General features: G+C 38.2%; 1 protein-coding gene across 1 annotated transcript in view; it reads left to right on the top strand.

Moving 5' to 3' along the window:
• The window catches only part of wbl (endoplasmic reticulum protein 29-like protein wbl), a 99946-nt gene that overhangs the window by 8180 nt on the left and 71868 nt on the right, over nucleotides 1-19898 (top strand). The window contains exon 2 of the mRNA XM_090369029.1: nucleotides 19694-19832. Coding sequence (XP_090225155.1) covers nucleotides 19694-19832 — 139 coding nt within the window. The remainder of the gene's footprint in view (nucleotides 1-19693; nucleotides 19833-19898) is intronic.

The following is a 19898-nucleotide window of genomic DNA, read 5'->3' as shown; positions in this document are numbered from 1 at the left end:
TCAGGGAATGACTGCCGCATATCCCGGAACAATATGGCCTTAGTTGCTAATGCTCCTAAAAAAAAAAATAAAACAAAAAAAAAAACAAATAACAAAATAAAATTGCCTCATATAATAGGATAATCACCTCTTATCCCTACTAGCAAAAGTCCTGTATATCATTGGCAAACCCCATGAGCTGTCCTGGCAGGCTGTCTGCATTGCTCAGAGAATTTCATATCTGACTGCACAATTATCCTCAGTTCTTTTTCATTTTCAACTAGTCTGAGTGTAGAACTACACAGTTGGTACATTACTCTGGAGTTACTGCTACCCACATGCAGTACTTTGCATTTTTGAAGGTTAAATTTTAACTGCTATTTTGCAGCCCATCTGCCCAACCTTTTTATCATCTGCAGACTTGGATATTAAGCCTGATGTCATCAATATAATTAATAAATACAGGTAGTTCCCAACCTTACAAGTTGATTCGTTCCTAGCGTGCATTCGTGAAGTGTGAATTTTTTCCCATACACGTAATGTTAAATAAAGGTCAACAAAGCAGTAGTTTATGGTTAAACAATGATATATTTATCAAAAGAAATTAAAACATAGCCTTTAAAAGCAAGCAAATTATAATAATAACGAAATTATTTATGCCATAGAAGTGTTAAAGAATTTTTACTCATCATCATCATTGCTGGTTTGTTGGAAACACAATGAGTAGTCTTCAGAAATGCTTCATGATTCATTTGTTTCCAAGACAGTCTTCTCTTTTCTTTATAAATTTCGCGATAGCATATATAAGCATTTTTTTAATCTGTAGAAAATTTTCTTGTGTGCTCAAAATTTGAATCTTGTGACTTGAAAATCTCAATTGCTTTTCATGTGTGTTGAAAAGCTTCGTCATGTCCCTTGAGAGTGAAGGAATGAACAGGAGTTTCAGCTTTAAATCTTCTTCTTCCTAAGTTTCTGCACTTGTCATTTCAAGGGGTCTTCATTTGGGATCTCTCCACTTGTGCTTGAAGCATATGAGTGACTTCAGTTGTAGAAACCTCAAGCTGCAATTGATTAGCAATATTAATCGCCATTTCTGTTTCATTTTGTATGATATCTGCTGTTAACTTATGATCTCATATTTTGTTTCCAACGAAATAAGACAATTTACCCCAGAGGCTCACATCTGCTGAGTATGGGCTTGGCAAACCCAGGGTCCTGAGCTGGATATCATCATTCTTCTCTTTCTTGGTGATTCCTTTCTACTTCTGACACACACACGACAGCAAAAATGAAGTGCAACACCACCACTTTTTTTGTAATATCAGCTTGGTAACTACTTTATGTTATGTGAGTCAGTGAGATGCTTTCGTGTGCCTTAACACACAGTAGTACTGTATTGTATATCTACGTGCGTGTTTGAAATACCACATTTATTTATTGCAGTTAATGTTCATATTTTCGATTTTGTTGATATTTGATACTTGAAAAAAAGAACTTGTAAACCCAGGAACTCGTAAAGCGGGAACTGCCTGTATTGGAAACAAAAATGGGCCCAGGAATGAACCTGGGAAGCTCCACTAATAGTCTGCGAAGGGTGGTGTCCATTGATAACTACTCTCTGCATTCTCTCACTCAACCATCCTTTTATCCATAGCAGTAACTTGCCCTTGATGCCACACTGCTCCAGTTTGTATGGCACTATCAAAAGCTTTCCTGAAATCTAATATAGGATATCAGAATTATTTTTTGCATCCAGTTTCTTTGAGACTGCATCATAGTATCTGCTTATCAAACCCATGCTTTGTCTGAAGCATAACCTGCAGTCCTATCTAGAACCAGTGACTGCATTATTTTTCCTGTATCAGAAGTTAAGCTAACAAGTCTATAATTATTATGTTGTCCCCCTTTATGGACTTGGGATGCATTCTTACAACTCCAGTCCATAGGGCCCTCTCCTAAATTCAAGGACGCTCTCAATTATGACTAATGGCTTGATTACCTCCTTTGCTGCCTCCCTTAATATGATTGGATAGATCACATCCACCATGAGTACCTTTTTTGTGTTTAGCTTCAACAACTCCTCTTCCATATCTGCAATAAGGCCTCTGAGGTTGGGATTATTCATACTACCAATTTTAAACACACACGCCAACCGTTTATGACTGGTTGAATAATGAAATAAAATAAAATGATAGAAAAGACTGTAAAATAATATTTACAAAAAACTTTTAATCATTTACAAAAAACTAAACTATAACAAAAGTTAAATAAGTTAAAATGCTTTAAAATATAAATATAAAAGCGATAAAAAGACGATAAAAAACACTAGAGCTTTCGGAGGTGTCTTCCTCCTTCCTCAGTAATAGTGAGACTTAAATGACACATCCTTAAATACCAGGTTCACGGCACACGTGGATGACCAGGCGCATACTCAACATTCCTTTCACTTGTACCGGAAGTGGACTGGACACATGGAAAATTAAAACGTTTGTCTCTTGTCAAAACCGCTGCCTCAAAAAGGGGGTGAAGCCTAACTCCCCTGTCTCTGTTTATACTATTGTTACCAGAGGATCCAATCCACAGACTTTCCAGCCACTTGCGGTCCCAGAATCTATGCGCCCGGTCAAGGATGACAGCGTTGTCGGGGGAGATCTGGTGTTTTTCCCAATAGTGCTCGGCAATGGCGGATTTATTGAGCTCTGCGATCCGTATCGCTCGTGAATGTTCTCCCAGACTGTCCTTGAGACGCCGTCCTGTCTCCCCCACGTAACATTCCCCACAATCCGGGCATGTGATCTCATACACGACCCCACTACTAGAATCCCTAGTAATGGGGTCTTTGACCTGTGACACTACTGTGTGCAACCTCCGGCCCGGAAGCTGCACACAGCGTGTCTGAAAGTCGCGAAGCATCCTCGCAATGCGATCTGACAGGCCCGGATAGTAGGGAACATACACTCTGGTAAGCGGTACAGGTGGAACTACCCGATTGGGCTCTTCCTCTCTGTTGTATTCATCAATGACCCTCTGGGGGTAACCGCACCTCATAAGATCCGTCGTGATTTGCCTAATTTCCTTCTCCCCCTCCTCAGGGGTACTGCAATGCGTTCTCACCCTACCCAAAAGTGCTCTGGCCACACTATTTTTATGTTGGACAGTCTGTGCCGTCCTATAATGTGTGTACTGGCCCCTACACATTGGTTTCCTATAAACCTTAGTTCTAAGTCTGGGGCCTTCCCTATATACCATTATGTCCAGAAATGGGAGGGTACCATCTATTTCTACCTCAGAGGTAAATTTTATGAAGGGGGAGAAACCATTGAGAAACGAGACCACATCTTCCTCTCTCCCCTTCCTTACAATAGTAAACGTGTCATCAACATATCGTTTCCACTTACTTTCACGAGCATAGAACATTCACGAGCGATACGGACCGCAGAGCTCAATAAATCCGCCACTGCCGAGCACTATTGGGAAAAACAACACCAGATCTCCCCCGACAACGCTGTCATCCTTGACCGGGCGCATAGATTCTGGGACCGCAAGTGGCTGGAAAGTCTGTGGATTGGATCCTCTGGTAACAATAGTATAAACAGAGACAGGGGAGTTAGGCTTCACCCCCTTTTTGAGGTGGTGGTTTTGACAAGAGACAAACGTTTTAATTTTCCACGTGTCCAGTCCACTTCCGGTTCCGGTACAAGTGAAAGGAATGTTGAGTATGCGCCTGGTCATCCACGTGTGCCGTGAACCTGGTATTTAAGGATGTGTCATTTAAGTCTCACTATTACTGAGGAAGGAGGAAGACACCTCCGAAAGCTCTAGTGTTTTTTATCGTCTTTTTATCGCTTTTATATTTATATTTTAAAGCATTTTAACTTATTTAACTTTTGTTATAGTTTAGTTTTTTGTAAATGATTAAAAGTTTTTTGTAAATATTATTTTACAGTCTTTTCTATCATTTTATTTTATTTTATTTCATTATTCAACCAGTCATAAACGGTTGGTGTGTGTGTTTAAAATTGGTAACTCCTCTTCCACTTTCTATTCTGTTATCACAAAATCATTTTGCTCCCTGCATGTGTTTGATAAACCTCTGGCATCTTCTTCCCGAAAGAATCATTGTGTATGAATGTAGATGCAAAATACTTATTCAGTTTGTCAGCAATCTGAGCAGGATCATCAACAGTTTCACCATCGATATCAAGTGAACCAATGTGATTTATCACCTTCCTTCTAGTGCTTATATAAGTAAATCACTCTTTGCTGTTTTTCTTTACATTCTTTTCCATAGATTTCTCGTAATCTGTTTTGATTGCCTTACCTCCTTTGTAACTTTGATTGCAGACTAGTTATTATAATTGCATTCCTGTCTGTATGGTCCTGCATTACCTCTATAGTCAGTGGCTCCATTATTTCCCTGGAACACAATTGAATAGTCTGTAATTATTCATCACCTTTTGATCTCCATTTGTTAATTGGGATGCATTTGTCATCTTCAGTCCATTGGGGACCTTCTTTGAATCCAAAGATGCTGTCATAATTATGGCCAAGGATTTGTTTACCTCTTTTGCTGCTTCCCTTAATATAATTGGATAGACCTCCATCTTCTGCAGGCACTTTTTTATGTTTAGCTGAAACAATTTTTCTTCCACTTTCATCTTAGTTTTCATAGTCATTTAGCTCCCTGTTAGTTTTATAAACTTCTGGCATTCCCTTCCCAAAAGAATTCTCTATCTGTGAATGTAGATGCAAAATATCTATTCAATTTGTCAGCAACCTGAAAAGCATCATTAACAATAAAACCATCTATAAGTAGTAGTAGTGGCATGTGATGCAAGAAAGCATGTGTATGAGCTTATGCAGCATCAACCAAAAAAAAAAAAAAAAAATCACCATTCCCTCCAAATGCCTGTCCAGTTCCTCCTTAAATTTATTCAACCTATCAACTTCCACAACGACAGATGGAAGTTTGTTCCAGCAATTAACCACCCGCTGGCTAAAGGCAAATTTCAGCACATCTATTCTACCTCTGTCTTTTCTTAATTTGAATTTATGCTCCCTTAGGTTCGTAATCTGAACAAGTGGAAGGATCCCATCAGAATTCAGCGTGCTCAACCCATTCAAGGCCTTATACACCTCAGTGGGATTTACTCAAAGAGGTAACTACCATTAGGGGTAAAGGGAAGGGTTATTGCTTTCGTAAAGGCAACTAAGTGTATAGTACAAGCTTCTTGATTAGACCGGGGTTCGAGCCCGTCACCACCAAATACGGAGGATGCGGAAAGATCAGGGAATGACCACCGCATATCCCGGAACAATATGGCCTTAGTTGCTAATGCTCCTAAAATCCAAATAACAAACAAGGCGACTACGATGGACTGAGACAGTATTTAAATTCTATACAGTGGGACCAACTGATGATGTTACCAACAGCAAAAGGCAAAATGGGAAGCATTCAAAGAACTTATCTTGGAAGCTACTAGACTTTACATACCAACTAAGAAATATTGTTCAGGGTTTAGGCCTAAATGGATGTCAGATGAACTGATGAGGCATATGGCAGAGAAAAAACATGCATGGGACACATACAAATTAACACATGACACAGAAGCCTATGATAGATACAAGTTGATCTGTAACCAAGTTACAAAGGAGGTTAGGCAGGCGAAGGCAGAGTACGAGAAATCTTTGGCAAGGGATGCAAAGAAAAACAGCAAAGAGTTCTTTACTTATGTAAACTCTAGAAGGAAGGGGATGAATCAGATTCTTCCACTTGATATCGATGGGTCAACTGTTGATGATCCTGCTCAGGTCGTTAACAAACTAAATGAATATTTTTCATCGACATTCACACATGAGGAGTTATTTAGCGAGGGGAAAGCCAGGGGTATATTCAACTCTAGCAGTAAGCTAGAGAATCTTGTAATAACTGAGAGTAAAGTGGAGGAGAAACTGTTGAAGATAAACACAAGAAAGGCACCTGGGGTGGATGGGATCTATCCAGTTATATTAAAGGAGGCAGCAGAGGAAGTAAGCAAACCCTTAGCCATAATTATGAGAGCTTCCTTGGACTCGAGGGAGGTACCCACAGACTGGAGATGTGCAAATGTGACCCAAATTCACAAAGGAGGATCAAAGGCTGACACAAGTAATTATAGACCTGTGAGTTTAACTATTGTTCCAGGAAAATTAATGGAGGCACTAGTTAAAGAAGTACTGCAGGATCATTTAGACAAGACTTCAGTTATAGCTCGGACACAGCATGGTTTTGTTAAGGGGAAGTCTTGCCTGACCAATTTGATTGGATACTATGATGCAGTCACAAAGGAACTGGATGCAGGGAATAACTTTGATATTATATACTTGGATCTTAGAAAGGCTTTTGATACTGTTGCATATGGAAGACTGCTGCACAAATTGGAGCAGTGTGACATTGGAGGCAAATTGTTGCTGTGGATAAAGGGGTGGCTGAGGGGGAGAAGACAGAGAGTGGTAATCAATGGACACTGCTCATCGTGGACTAATGTTATTAGTGGAGTCCCTCAGGGCTCAGTGTTGGGTCCATTATTGTTTTCTGTATTCATAAATGATATTGATGATGGTATATCAAGTTTAATGTCGAAGTTTGCAGACGATACAAAGGTAGGCAGGGTTGTCAAGGACACTACTGACACTATGCTGCTGCAACAGGATCTGGAAAGGTTGAGCAGATGGGCTGAGAGGTGGCAAATGAAGTTTAACATTGACAAATGTAAAGTACTACACATGGGAAACAGCAACCCCAGAGCAACGTATCAACTCTATGGTACTACACTGACAGTGGTAGAGAATGAAAGGGACCTAGGGGTGGTTGTGCAGACAGATATGAAGTTCTCTGAGCAGTGCAGATGGGCTGCAAGAGTAGCTCATGGTGTATTGTCAATGATATATAGGAATTTTTCTAGCAGGGATAAGGAGGTGATTATTCCCTTGTATAAGGCAATGGTCAGGCCAGTACTGTATACAGGTCTGGAAGCCTCATTTCAAGAAGGATGTGGAGCTGCTGGAACGAGTACAGAGAAGGGCAACAAGATTAGTGAATGGAACAAAGGGGTGCTCTTACGAAGAAAGGCTTAAGTTTTGCAAATTACAGTGTCTGGAGACCAGGCACCAGCGAGGTGATCTGATAGAGGTGTATAAAGCATTGAATGGTTTGAGCATGCTCAATGCTGATGGGATTCTTCCACTCGCTCAGAATAATCACCTGAGAGGGCATAAATTCAAATTGAGGAAAGACAGATGTAGGATAGACGTGCGGAAATTTGCCTTTAGCCAGCGAGTGGTTGGTTGGTGGAACAGACGTCTATCCCTTGTCGTGGAAGTTGATAGCCTAAATAAGTTTAAGGCTCAGCTGAACAGGTATTTTGAACGAACAGAGGGGTGAAGTGGAAGTGGGTTTTTTTTTTTTTTTTGGCTGATGCTGCATAAGCTTGCTTTCTTGCATCAGATGCCTCTACTAATGCTAATGCAATCAGATCACCGCACAGGTGCCTCGTCTCCAGCCACTTCAATTTGCAGAACTTAAGTCTCTCTGGGTAAGAGGATCCCATCATTCCCCTCACCAATCTTGTTGCCCTCCTCTGTACATGCTCAAGTAAATCTACATGCTTCCTAAAATGGGCAATTGTGATTGAACCCCTTTCTTCTGCTGTCAGTATAAGCAAATAACTCTGCTGCTTTTCTTTTACAGAAACTTCTCCTAATGTGTCTTAGCTTCCTAACCTCCTTTCTGTCTTCCTATGTAATTATCTCTGGTTATTCTCATCTTTCTTCTGGCTTTGATAACTTTAAATTTCCTGTTATCTTTTTCCACCCTTTCAAAGATGTGAAAGATGAGTTGCATCTTTGAAATTATATTATTGTTGCTGTAGAAGTTCTTTAAAATTTTATTACTGTTGTAGAAGTTGCAAATCATCTGATCAAAATGTCTCAGAATTTCGACCAGCTGGGTCTGTGTGACTAGAAAAGAGATACCAGCTGAAATTGTGAACATTAAAAATCACCAAGGAAAATTATCTCACTGTTAGGAAAGTTGGATTGGAGAAAGTCAAGTTTAAAAGAGAGGAAGTCAAAGGGTTCCAAGTGATTAGTAAATTTGAGAACAAAAGAGGTGACAGATGGTTTTGACAGGATGTGGTAGATAGATTTTAAGTCAGAGAAGGTTGAAAAGAGGAGATTCCAAGTTGCTGAGTCTGACAGGGAATATCAGAACAGACATATGCCAAAGTACCACCTTTGAAGCAAAAGGAATCACACAGCAAATAATTCGGACACTGAGATGAGCAGTGGTTGAATCAACCAATAACAGATTCTGTCGGGAAAAATACATGGGATTTGGCAGACTGTAAGTGGAAATGGACATCAGTGAGATTAGAATGGAAGCCATGTTTTTTTGTGAAATGGAACAAGGATGTATTTTAAGCAATAATTATTAAAATTTTAATATTAAATATTTGTAGGGGACTTATTGCTGATGAGCTGGACCCATTTTGAATGAATGGCCCATGCTTTCAGTGAGTGGCACAGTTGCTGGTCCTTTTGAAGCAGCTATACACCCAGCCTCCAAGACTACCTAAACCTATCACTGAATCCTCAACCTAACAGTAGATATGCAAATATAGAGGCCTCCTGTATCTTTCAGTCTTGCTTGTCTTTTTGGTTGAAGGTTCAGTTCATTCTCACATGGTTAGAGAGTTGGGATATGCAGAAAATGTTAAACTTCTCCAAATTTTGCAGGATATTCTTCTTCCACAGATAGTGAAAGATCAAAAAAATCATTTTAAATATTACCGTATTTCTTCGATTGTAAGATGCACCTTAATTTCGGAAAAAAAGCTTTGATTCTAAGAAAAAAAATAAATAATAAATAAATAAAATATTAAAATAAATCTAACAAATATTTTTATTATAATTGAATTCAATTTACTAACAACAGTAGTACCAGTATTTATAAGTAGGTATGTTATTCATCACTTTCTTCTGAGTTGTCGATATCTGAGTCAATATCAGAGTCTACTTCACATTCAGGATCAGATTCTTCTAATTCATCGTTATCTTCATTATCCCATAACATATCATTTTCTGAGCCATCAAGAGCGTTGGTGATGCAACATGTTTTTAAATGAGTGCTTGACTATTCTTTCTGAGATCAGCTTCCAAGCTGTTGATACCCATTCTTCTGGCAATTTTGATGCCAGTGCTTTCTTAATTTTTCCGGAAGGTGTCAGCAGAAGGTTGTCGGTCAACAGCCAGGATTCATATTCCTTTCTCAAGTAATCCTTAAATGGTTTGTTGACTTAAACGTCAAGTGGCTGCAGTTGGCTAGTCATGCCGCCAGGAATCAAAACCAAGTCACCGTGTTTTTGCAATATTTTATTTTTGACCCGTTTGGACAAATGTCCACGAAATGCATCAAGTACTAGCATGTACTTGATGTACATGTGCACGTACAATAACATCTTTGGGGAAAATTTCATTCTTCAGTATGATTTTTCGATTTAAAATTAAATATGATGGCAACTGTCGACCATCAGCAGTGATGCATAGCATTACAGTGATATGCTGCTTTTCGTAGCCCATGCTTATCTTGATTTCTTTAGCACCTTTAGTGTTGACGGTGTAATTTCGAGGCATATCGAAGAAGACCGGGGTTTCATCAGCATTTCCAATTTGACTAAACTCGGGTTTTTTTTTTTTTTTTTTTTTCCTTAATTTCATCACCTGTCGCTGAAAGTTAATCAGCTTCTGTTGAAAGTCTGCAGGAATTTTTTGACAGATAGATGTTCGGCGCCTTAACGATAATCCACTACGACACATGAGTCTGTCGCACCAGCCGCGAATGTCTTTAAAAATTATTTTTTCTATTCCGAGGGACTTTGCAATTTCTCCGGCTTTCAATTGCATGGCTTGTTGAGTGATGGGTAATCCTTTTGCATGTGTCTCCATTACAAAACGTATCACAGCTTCATCGACTTGTGGAAATCTTCCTTTCTTAGGCCCTGTAAAGCACTTGGTTGTTGCTTTGCATGAAAATATGGAATTGCGATCATTTCTTAAAACGAAATTTACTTTACTAATGTTAAAATGTTGACCCGCAGCTCTATTTCCATGTTCTTTTGCATATACAATAACTTTTAGTTTCAATGTGGCTTCGTAGTGCAATATTTTTGACATTTTAATGTGCAATAAGGGATCAAAATTAATGAAATACAGTAACTCCACTTACGTACTTTTGAAGATACAAACAAAACTTCCTAGTTTTCACTGAGTGAGCTCCACTATAATGAAATAACGGCGGCTTCACATTTCGAAAGCACATGAAGTCACCCACGCCACTTTATTCTTCATTGGAATTGGAGAATGCGATAACGGTCAAACTTGGAGGTGGGATTTCCACGTCAAAACAAAACGTGTGGTGCTGTGCAAAGCACGGGAAAATTCCAAAAAAAACTGCGATTGTACGACACACCCCGTTTTTAGAGATGTTTATAGGGGAGAAAAAAGTGCGTCTTAGAATCGAAGAAATACAGTATGTTATGTTGCTTTTGATCCATTGTTGAAGAAATCCATAGAGAAAATGTACATTGTAACCCACTCATATTCCTTCCAAAATTAGATCAAAAGTTAATCAAACCACAGCAAGCAGTGTGAAATAAATTCTTTCAGATTCTATACTTCTCTTTGTTTACAAAAAAAAAGATGCCCATTGCAAATACAATTAGAACACAAATCAAGAATTTATGTTGGTAGTCTTGCAGTTCTAGTACAACTTTAGGAGGCTCATTGAAGCAAAATTTGGCCTTCTCTTTGTTGAAATATTAATAGTGTAAAAATATCAGGAATAAACTTAGCATCACTCCTAGCTGCATGAAATACATCAGGAATGCCTCTGATCTCCAGAGTTACCTACCTCAAATTATATTATATTCAATGGTGCACTGTGTTATGCCACTTGTGGGTTATAAGTGCCATATCTTAACCAAGCTTAGTGGTGGGACTGGGTGCATTAAATTTTCATGGCACAGTGGTTAGGAATGTATGGTCTAGAGCAGCGGTTCCCAAACCACTGAGATTTACGGACCCCTTCAAAAATGTTCATGGACCCTACACGCATATTCATGCATGTACGTGTTTGTGTGAACACTTGGTTTTCTGAAAAGAAAATTCAAAATTTTATATGTGAAACAGCTCAACTTTATTTTTATCTTCTTCCAGTCAAATAGCTCCCTGAGGAGCTGTCGTGGCCACCAACAAATTCCTCCAGCTGCATCAATCGTGTGCTATACGAGCAGCATTGCAAAGTGTTATCCCCAGAAGTTCACTGATCCCATCCTTCCACCTATTTGCAGGTCTTCCTCTTCCCCTCAGTTTTTCCTTAAATTATATTTTTCAACAGAGTTTTCCTTTCTTACTATATGACGAAAAAGCTTGAGTTTTCTTTTGTTGATGCTATGAAGAAGAATTTTAGGCCTGCCAATTTTATTCAATACCCTCTCATTTGTTCTTCGATCCAAGTAAGAAATATGCAGTATTCTCCTGTAACACCACATTTCAAATTCCTCAGTTTTCTTCCTGTCAACTCTTTTCAGACTCCATCCTTCACATCCATAAGTGGTAACTGGAAAAATTAACGAATCAATGACAGATATATATTTTATACAGATATATAATAATAACTTTATTTATCATCAGTTGCTATACATAGAACAAATAATTTTAAATATACAGGTAACCCTTGTATAACACAGTACTTTGGTTCCTACAAAATCTCGTGTTATGCGAAACCGTGTTATACAGGACTAAGAACCAGTACAAAAAGTGGGGTTACGTTCCAAAAGCTAACAAAAATATGCCTTTCTTTTTTTATAAGTATCGGAAACTCGATTTTTATAGTAGTAATAATTTAATATTTTAACTATTATTTTTATAATAGTAGTAACTTAAATAGTAATAATTGACCAAACATTTTACCTTACAAACTGTGATACTTATTTGCCAGACGACTGGGCTAGCCAGGTGGTTAAAGTTCCGGCCTGGCAACCCAAAGGTCGCAGGTTTGAATCCCGGCTTGGATTAGAGTAAAATGCAAAAATTTTGGGTGGTGTATTATGGCCACAGAAGCCGATGCGCCACAACTAACAAAAGAAAAAAAAAAACATATGCCAGATAATGTACGTTCATTTAATATTTTTTTTCTTCCTCGCTGCTAAGCACAATCTCTTCTGCAGCATCTAGATTTCGTGTACCTTCTGCTCTCTTTAAAAGTCACGATTTTTTTATGGACCAAACAAGCACAAGTTCAATAACACGGAATCTAACCCAAAGGATCTCCCAACAAAATACAGTGGACCTCTACTTTAAATGATACATGAAAATCGGAAGAATATTTTCCAGTTAACAAAATAAAAATAAATTTATGCTTACATACATAGCTTAATTAAAACGTACTGTAATATGTACATACTAATCGGTATTTCTGTTCAGACTTTTTTTTTTTTGTTGTAAAAATTAAAACAGTAAAAAATGATAAGCAATTAATAACAAAGAATACAGCATGCACAAGTTGCAACAAACACGATACAGAGTAATGAGTTTCTGAAAATTTATTTATGGTTTTTATATGATTGAATATTTCGTGGAAGGGGAAACACATTTCACCATAATAACGTGAAAACCCACAGAATTTCAGCTATCGGTACTATAGCAAATGCAAGAATATCGAGTTTAAAATTGTTTTTATTGTTTTATGGTAGTGACCTTCAGAAATGTGCTTAAGAAAAATATCAATGGTGAAACAACTAGCAAATCAACATCAGGGATTCACAAAAAAGAAGGAAATGTTGAAAATTATATCTAACATAATAGCAGGGTTTTCCCAGCATAAAAGCTCAAAAATACTGTGTTATGCTAGATTTAGCATTAGTAGAGGCATATGATGCACGAAAGTAAGCTTACGCAGCATCATCCAAAAAAAAAAAAAAAAAAAACACTCTCCCATTTCACCCCTCTGTTTGTTCCAAGTACCTGTCCAGCTCAGCCTTAAATTTATTTAGGCTATCAACTTCCACAACAAAGGATGGAAGTCTGTTATACCAACCAACCACCCTCTGGCTAAAGGCAAATTTCCACACATCTGTCCTACATCTATCTTTTCTCAATTTGAATTTATGCCCTCTCAAATGATTATTCTGAGCAAGAGGAAGAATTCCATCAGCATTGAGCATGATCAAACCATTCAAGGCTTTATACACCTCAATCAGATCACCTCGCAGGTGCCTAGTCTCCAGACACTGTAATTTTCAAAACTTAAGCCTTTCTTCGTAAGAGCAACCCTTTGTTCCATTCACTAATCTTGTTGCCCTTCTCTGTGCTCGTTCCAACAGCTCTACATCCTTCTTAAAATGAGGCCTCCAGACCTGTATACAGTACTCAAGGTGTGGCCTGACCATTGCCTTATATAAGGGGATAATCACCTCCTTATCCCTGCTAGAAAAATTGCTGTATTTCATTGACAATACACTATGAGCTACTCTTGCAGATTGTCTGCACTGCTCAGAAAACTTCATATCTGCCTGCACAATTACCTCCAGGTCCTTTTTGTTCTCTACCACTGTCAGTGTAGTACCACAGAGTTGATACTCACTCTGGGGTTGCTGCTTCCCATATGTAGTACTTTACATTTGTCAATGTTAAACTTCATTTGCCACCTCGCAGTCCATCTGCTCAACCTTTCTAGATCCTGTTGCAGCAGCAGCATACTGTCATTAGTGTCCTTAATAACCCTGTCGACCTTCGTATCGTCTACAAACTTGGACATTAAGCTTGATATACCATCATCAATATCATTTATAAATACAGAAACAACAGTGGACCCAATACTGAACCCTGAGGGACTCCACTAATAACATTAGTCCACAATGAGCAGTGTCCATTGATTACCACTCTCTGTCTTCTCCCACTCACCCATCCCTTTATCCATAGCAGCAATTTGCCTCCAATGCCACACTGCTCCAATTTGTTCAGCAGTCTTCCATGTGCAACAGTATCAAAAGCCTTTCTAAGATCCAAATATATGATATCAAAGTTATTCCCCGCATCCCCTTCCTTTGTGACTATATCATAGTATCCAATCAAATTGGTCAGGCAAGACTTTCCCTTAACAAAACCATGCTGTGTCTGAGCTATAACTGAAGTCTTGTCTAGATGATCCTTCAGTGCTTCTTTAACCAGTGCCTCCATTAATTTTCTTGGAACAGAAGTTAAACTAACAGTTCTATAATTACTTGTTGCCCTTTGTTCCTCCTTTGTGAATTGGGGTCACATTTGGACATCTCCAGTCCATGGGTACCTCCTCTGAGTCCAAAGAAGCTCTCATAATTATGGCTAAGGGGTTGCTTACTTCCTTTGCTGCCTCCTTTAATATAACTGGATAGATCCCATCCACCCCAGGTGCCTTTCTTGTGTTTATCTTCAACAATTTCTCCTCCACTTTCCTCTCAGTTATTACAAAATCATCCAGCTCACTGCCAGAGTTTAACTCACCTTTGGCATTCCCCTCCCTGAATAACTCCTCATGAGTGAATGTAGATGCAAAATACTCATTTAGTTTGTTAGCCATCTGAGCAGGATCATCAACAGTTGAACCATCAATATCCGGTGGACCAATCTGATTCATCCCTTTCCTTCTAGAGTTTACATAGGTAAAGAACTCTGTTTTTCTTTGCATCCTTTGCCAAGGATTTCTCATAATCTGCCTTTGTCACTTGGTCACAGACCAGCTTTTATCTATCATAGGCTTCCATGTCAACCATTAATTTATATGTATCCCGTGCATTTTTCTTCTCTGCTACATGTCTCATTAGTTCATCTGACATCCATTTAGGCCTAAACCTTGAACAATATTTCTTAGTTGGTATGTAGAGCCTAGTAGCTTCCAAGATAAATTCTTTGAATGCTTCCCATTTTGGATTTGCTGTTGGTAAAATCATCAGTTGGTCCCGCCGTAAAGAATTTAAATACTGTCTCAGACCACCGTAGTCACCTTTACGAAAGCAATAACCCTTCCCTTTACCCCTGATGGTAGTTACATCTTTGAGTAAATTCCACTTCAGCACACTGTGATCACTGCCACCTAGTGGTTCCTTTATCTGCAGATTCTTAATGCATGAAGAATCACTACTGATAATCAGATCAAGAGTATTGCTCCCTCTTGTTGCCTCACGAACATGCTGATGTAGAAAACAATCATCCAATAAATCCACAAATGCCTTGCTAGTGTGCGAGTGACCAACCCACAAATTCCAGTCAGTATCTGGGAAATTAAAATCCCCCATTATAAGACTCTGTGATTTACTGGCCCACTCTATTTCCCTGTACAATATCTTATTATACTCATCAGAGTCATTAGGCCTATAGCACACTCCTACTCTCAATTTTGATTTCCCTATGCTTATGTCACACCAAACTGACTTGGCACTGCACTGTCCTGCGATGTTGACTGGTTTCACTTCCTTGGATTTTATGTGTTTCTTAACTAATAGTATAACCCCTCCTCCCTTCCTATCTCGTCTATTCTTCCTGTACACATTGTACTCCCCAAATTCCAGTTCTGCATTCCTTATATCTGTCTGACACCACGTCTCTGATATCCCAACAATATCTGACTTTGATGTTCTGAGCAATATCTCAAATTCATCAAAGTTATTACCAAACTCCTAGCATTGGTGTACATGCAAGTATACATGCACCTGTTTCTATTCTTAGCTACCCCTAACACAAACCATGTGTTTACTTGTACTGCAATGACTCCCAGCAGTCTCTGAAATATCCTGCATCTTGTTTTTCAGGCTTCTGCTCATTCCAATAGAAGCAGTGCAAGAATCACTTTCACCTCTGCCAGTGGCTACTGTTAATCTATTAGTCCTTATATCCCAAAGCTAGCAGTTTTCCCACCTAAGACTGCCCTGATAGCATCAGCAAATATTCTTGCATGCTATTAAACTAGTACTGGATGATATTACCGAGCATCAACTTTTACCTGCTCTAATCTATACTGTCTCCCTTAGTGCAGTAGCAGCTCTATAGAATAGCAAATATTCCTCAAATTCCTTGATTCAGCATCTCAAAAAACAACTCAGAATTTTGCATAAAGCAAGAAAACAAGTGTGTATCTGTTGGATTCCCAGCCATGTTGGAATCCCAGGAAATAATCATGCAGATCAAACCGCAAAAAATTCAGATCTTAATATACAAGGTAACTTTCAGTTTGTACCATTTACAGATTATTATTATTACTAGCCATATGGTACAAGCAAGCCTGGGGCTTACGGTGCATCAGCCAAAAAAAAAAAAAAAAATTCCCGAGTTACCCCATGAGAGAGAGAGAGAGAGAGAGAGAGTAGAAAGGAATCACCAAGAAAGAGAAGAATGATGATATCCAACTCAGGACCCTGGGTCTGCCAAGCCCATACTCACCAGATATGCGCCCCTGGAGTTAAATATTATAGGGATGTATTTTGTACCAAATATACTTCCATTTGGAAACGACTTTGGAGGGACCAACTGTGCAATAAATTTCGCAGAATAAAAAAAGATCTATGTTCGTGGCATTCTAGCTCGCGTAAAAATAGGCAGGAGGAAGTAATATTAACAAGACTGTGCATTGAACATACCTTCCTCATTCACAAACATTTACTTCTAAGAGAAGATCCTCCACTCTGCTCTGTTTGTCAGATGCAACTTACAGTAAGGCGCATCCTGATTGATTGTCCATCCTATTCAGCCATTCGAACTACATCCTTCCAATCATTAGCAAACTTACAAGCTCCTCTAACCCTCTCTCATGTACTTGGTGACAAAGCATACCTAAGTGAACTCGTTATATATATTAAACATCTAGGAATAATAAATACACTCTGATATATCCATCCACAAATGATTAAAATGAACATAATGACACTGACAGACACATATTGGTCACAGTTGCCCTTGTGTCGTGAAATTTTTTATAACAACAACAACAACACCCTTTCTATTTAAGTGTATCCCATCCCTGTAGAAGCAGTCTCTCCTGATAACAAGTACAGACCAGGCTGAAAAAAATTCTAGACCTTGAGCCTTGCACCTTTCCAGGGCTGAATTGATCGACAAGGCTCTCATCATATACTCCCTCTTATCGTGTCTGGGCAGAATTGCAGACACACTTCCAAATTCAACCCTAATTCACGGCTTTTTTTCAACTGTGACCTGTACTTGTTAAGTAATTCTGCCGGTCTCCTACTCTTAATATCATTAGTGCCAATGTGTACAACAAATCACCCTTTGTGCCCTTAAAAGATGATATCTGCTCTACAATGTTATCAACCTTTGCCCCTGGCAGACATACCCTGGTCCTGTTCCACCTATCCTTTTTAAATAGCATGTTCCCTGTTTCCCTGACAATAGTCACCAACAGCCACTAGTTCCTGTGGGACCAGCGCATTCTGCCTTGCCGCATTTACAGTAATTCTCAAACTGTGTTAGAGCGAAACCTTGTTATAGAAGTACCATGTTGTGCGAGGATTTTCGCAATTTATCAATCATGTTAGAGTGAAACCGTGTGGTAGAAGTAACGTGTTATACGGGGATTTCCTGTATACTATTCGTGTCGAAAATAAGTAATGTTCTATAACGAAATTTGTTGCGATTCTATTAATATATATTTTTATGAAAATAAACACCTGTTGTTTTTGATCGATTGGTTGTTGTTAGGTTTTAGGAGCACCAGCGAATAAGGCCACGTTGCTCGTGTATACGGTCTGTAAATTAGAGATTCGATTTTCTGTGTGCTGGATGAAAAACTCGCGTTTCCAGGAGAAAAACATGCTACCTTCACCCGACTAACTCAGCCATCTGAAAACATATTACTTGATACCTTCTGATATTTTGCAGACCCTCTGGAACGGATATGCAGACTCCAGTTTGGGAAATACTGGTCTAGAGCATATATGTGTGTTTCTCAATGTAAAAATTTTTGAGATAACTTAAGAATCGCATTAAAAAATTTGGGTGGATCCAGAGTTGGTCAACCCAGAGATTCAGTTGAATTCCTCATTCACTCAAAATAAGTCATCATTCTGTCGGAATCTTCAAATAACTCAATATAATCATTATTCTCTGTAATGACTTGACTGAGTTGAATCATCCAAAGGACTTGTTTTGCCCGTCACTAGTCATCACGATGGGTCATAGGCTCTCTCCATATTCAGGACATATCAAAAGACCTACACATACGGATACATGAAACCATCCCTCTAATGTTAGCCTACTACCACAGCAGAAATGAGATGTCAGTAGCTTGCCTTGATCACCTATAGACATTTCAAAATAGGCTTCATGTTCACTGCAAAACTTTTTGCTGCCAGCAGTGTTATGTTCATCTGCTTTGGGCTTATGTAATATCCAAAAATGCAGAACATGTCTGGGGATAACCGGCAGTTTCGTTTGTAGCAGTAGCTAGAATAAATGCAAGAAGAAGAACATATAAATACTCCAAATTCTTATGTATCATAGTTTTGGTCTACATCTATGTATACCAAAACTTAACCTTCAGGTTCGAGCCCGTGACCACCAAATATGGAGGATGCGGACAGGTCAGGGAATGACCACTGCATGTCCCCGGAGCAATATGGCCTTAGTTGCTAATGCTCCTAAAAACCAAACAACAAACTTAACCTTCAATTTCCGTCAAAATTTTGACACTAGAAAAAAACCAATGACACACGGGATTCAACACACAATACATGTAAAAAAAACATTTAAATGTAAAGTTTTTTTTTTTTTTTTTTTTTTTGTTATATAGTGTTATCCATTTGAATAATACTCTTGCTTGTGTACATTATTTCTTCATTTTATTATCTTTATTTTATAGAAATAACTAATATTCTTAGTTAAATGCTCTTTATTAATACAATTACTGTTAAAAATTTTGAGAAATAATATACACGATCATTGAAGAACTCCTGTACTTTAAAATCTGCTGTTTTGTAGATGATGTGTAGCTGGCAGCACATAAATAGTTATGGAAATCAAAGGAGAAGATGTCATCTCTCAACTCCTTTGTGTGATTTGGTTTTACAAAAGCTGAAATTGAAGAATTTTTTTTAAAAATTCTGAGGCAGAAGTGTTAAAAACTGAATTGAGTGCTCCACATTAGTAAAGAGATGTAAAGCATATTATTGCATAAAAAAAAGTAATTACAAATTTTAATATTCTAATTTTTAGTTTTTTAAAATTCTGATATGATTTTTGACAGTCATTTTGTTCCAGTGTTAGAAATTAAAATAAGAACAAATTAAGATTTTAAACCATTTATGTGTAGGATTTTCATTTTTCAAATTTGCATGAAAATTTTCATTTCGATAACTTATTGCTATCAAAAATTTACTTCAATTGAGTTTGCTGAAGATAGGTGTCTTCTCAATACTTTTTTTTTGGGGGGAAGAAGGCCCTCCTGTGCAGAAAACTCACTTGTGAAGTGCTAAAGTTGTCAAATCATTGGATTGGATGTGTATAGTATATCTTTTGTATAGCAAAAAATATGCACTTCCAGGAGTTCTTTGTTGTTCAGCCTATATTTAATTTTCAACCAAAATTTATAACTGCCATAATTTAAGATTAAAAATTTTGTTCATTGTAGATAATTCCAAAGTTTAAAGCATCGTTGGTGAAGTTTGATGTTACATATCCTTATGGTGATAAGGAAGATGAATATGGAAAGGTAGCAGAGTCTGCTCGATATTCGCCAGATTTGTTAGTAGCCGAAGTTGGAATACAAGGTGATAAAGTAGTTTTATAGATAAAGCTTTTTTCCTAATGTTTTATTTTGGGCAGTTGGGAGATAA

The sequence above is a fragment of the Mastigoproctus giganteus genome, chromosome 2 (assembly GCF_048544385.1).
Source record: "Mastigoproctus giganteus isolate SK-2022 chromosome 2, ASM4854438v1, whole genome shotgun sequence".
Lineage (NCBI taxonomy): Eukaryota > Metazoa > Arthropoda > Arachnida > Uropygi > Thelyphonidae > Mastigoproctus > Mastigoproctus giganteus.
Note: the sequence above shows the minus strand (reverse complement) of the source record. Positions and strands in the feature narration are given on the sequence as shown.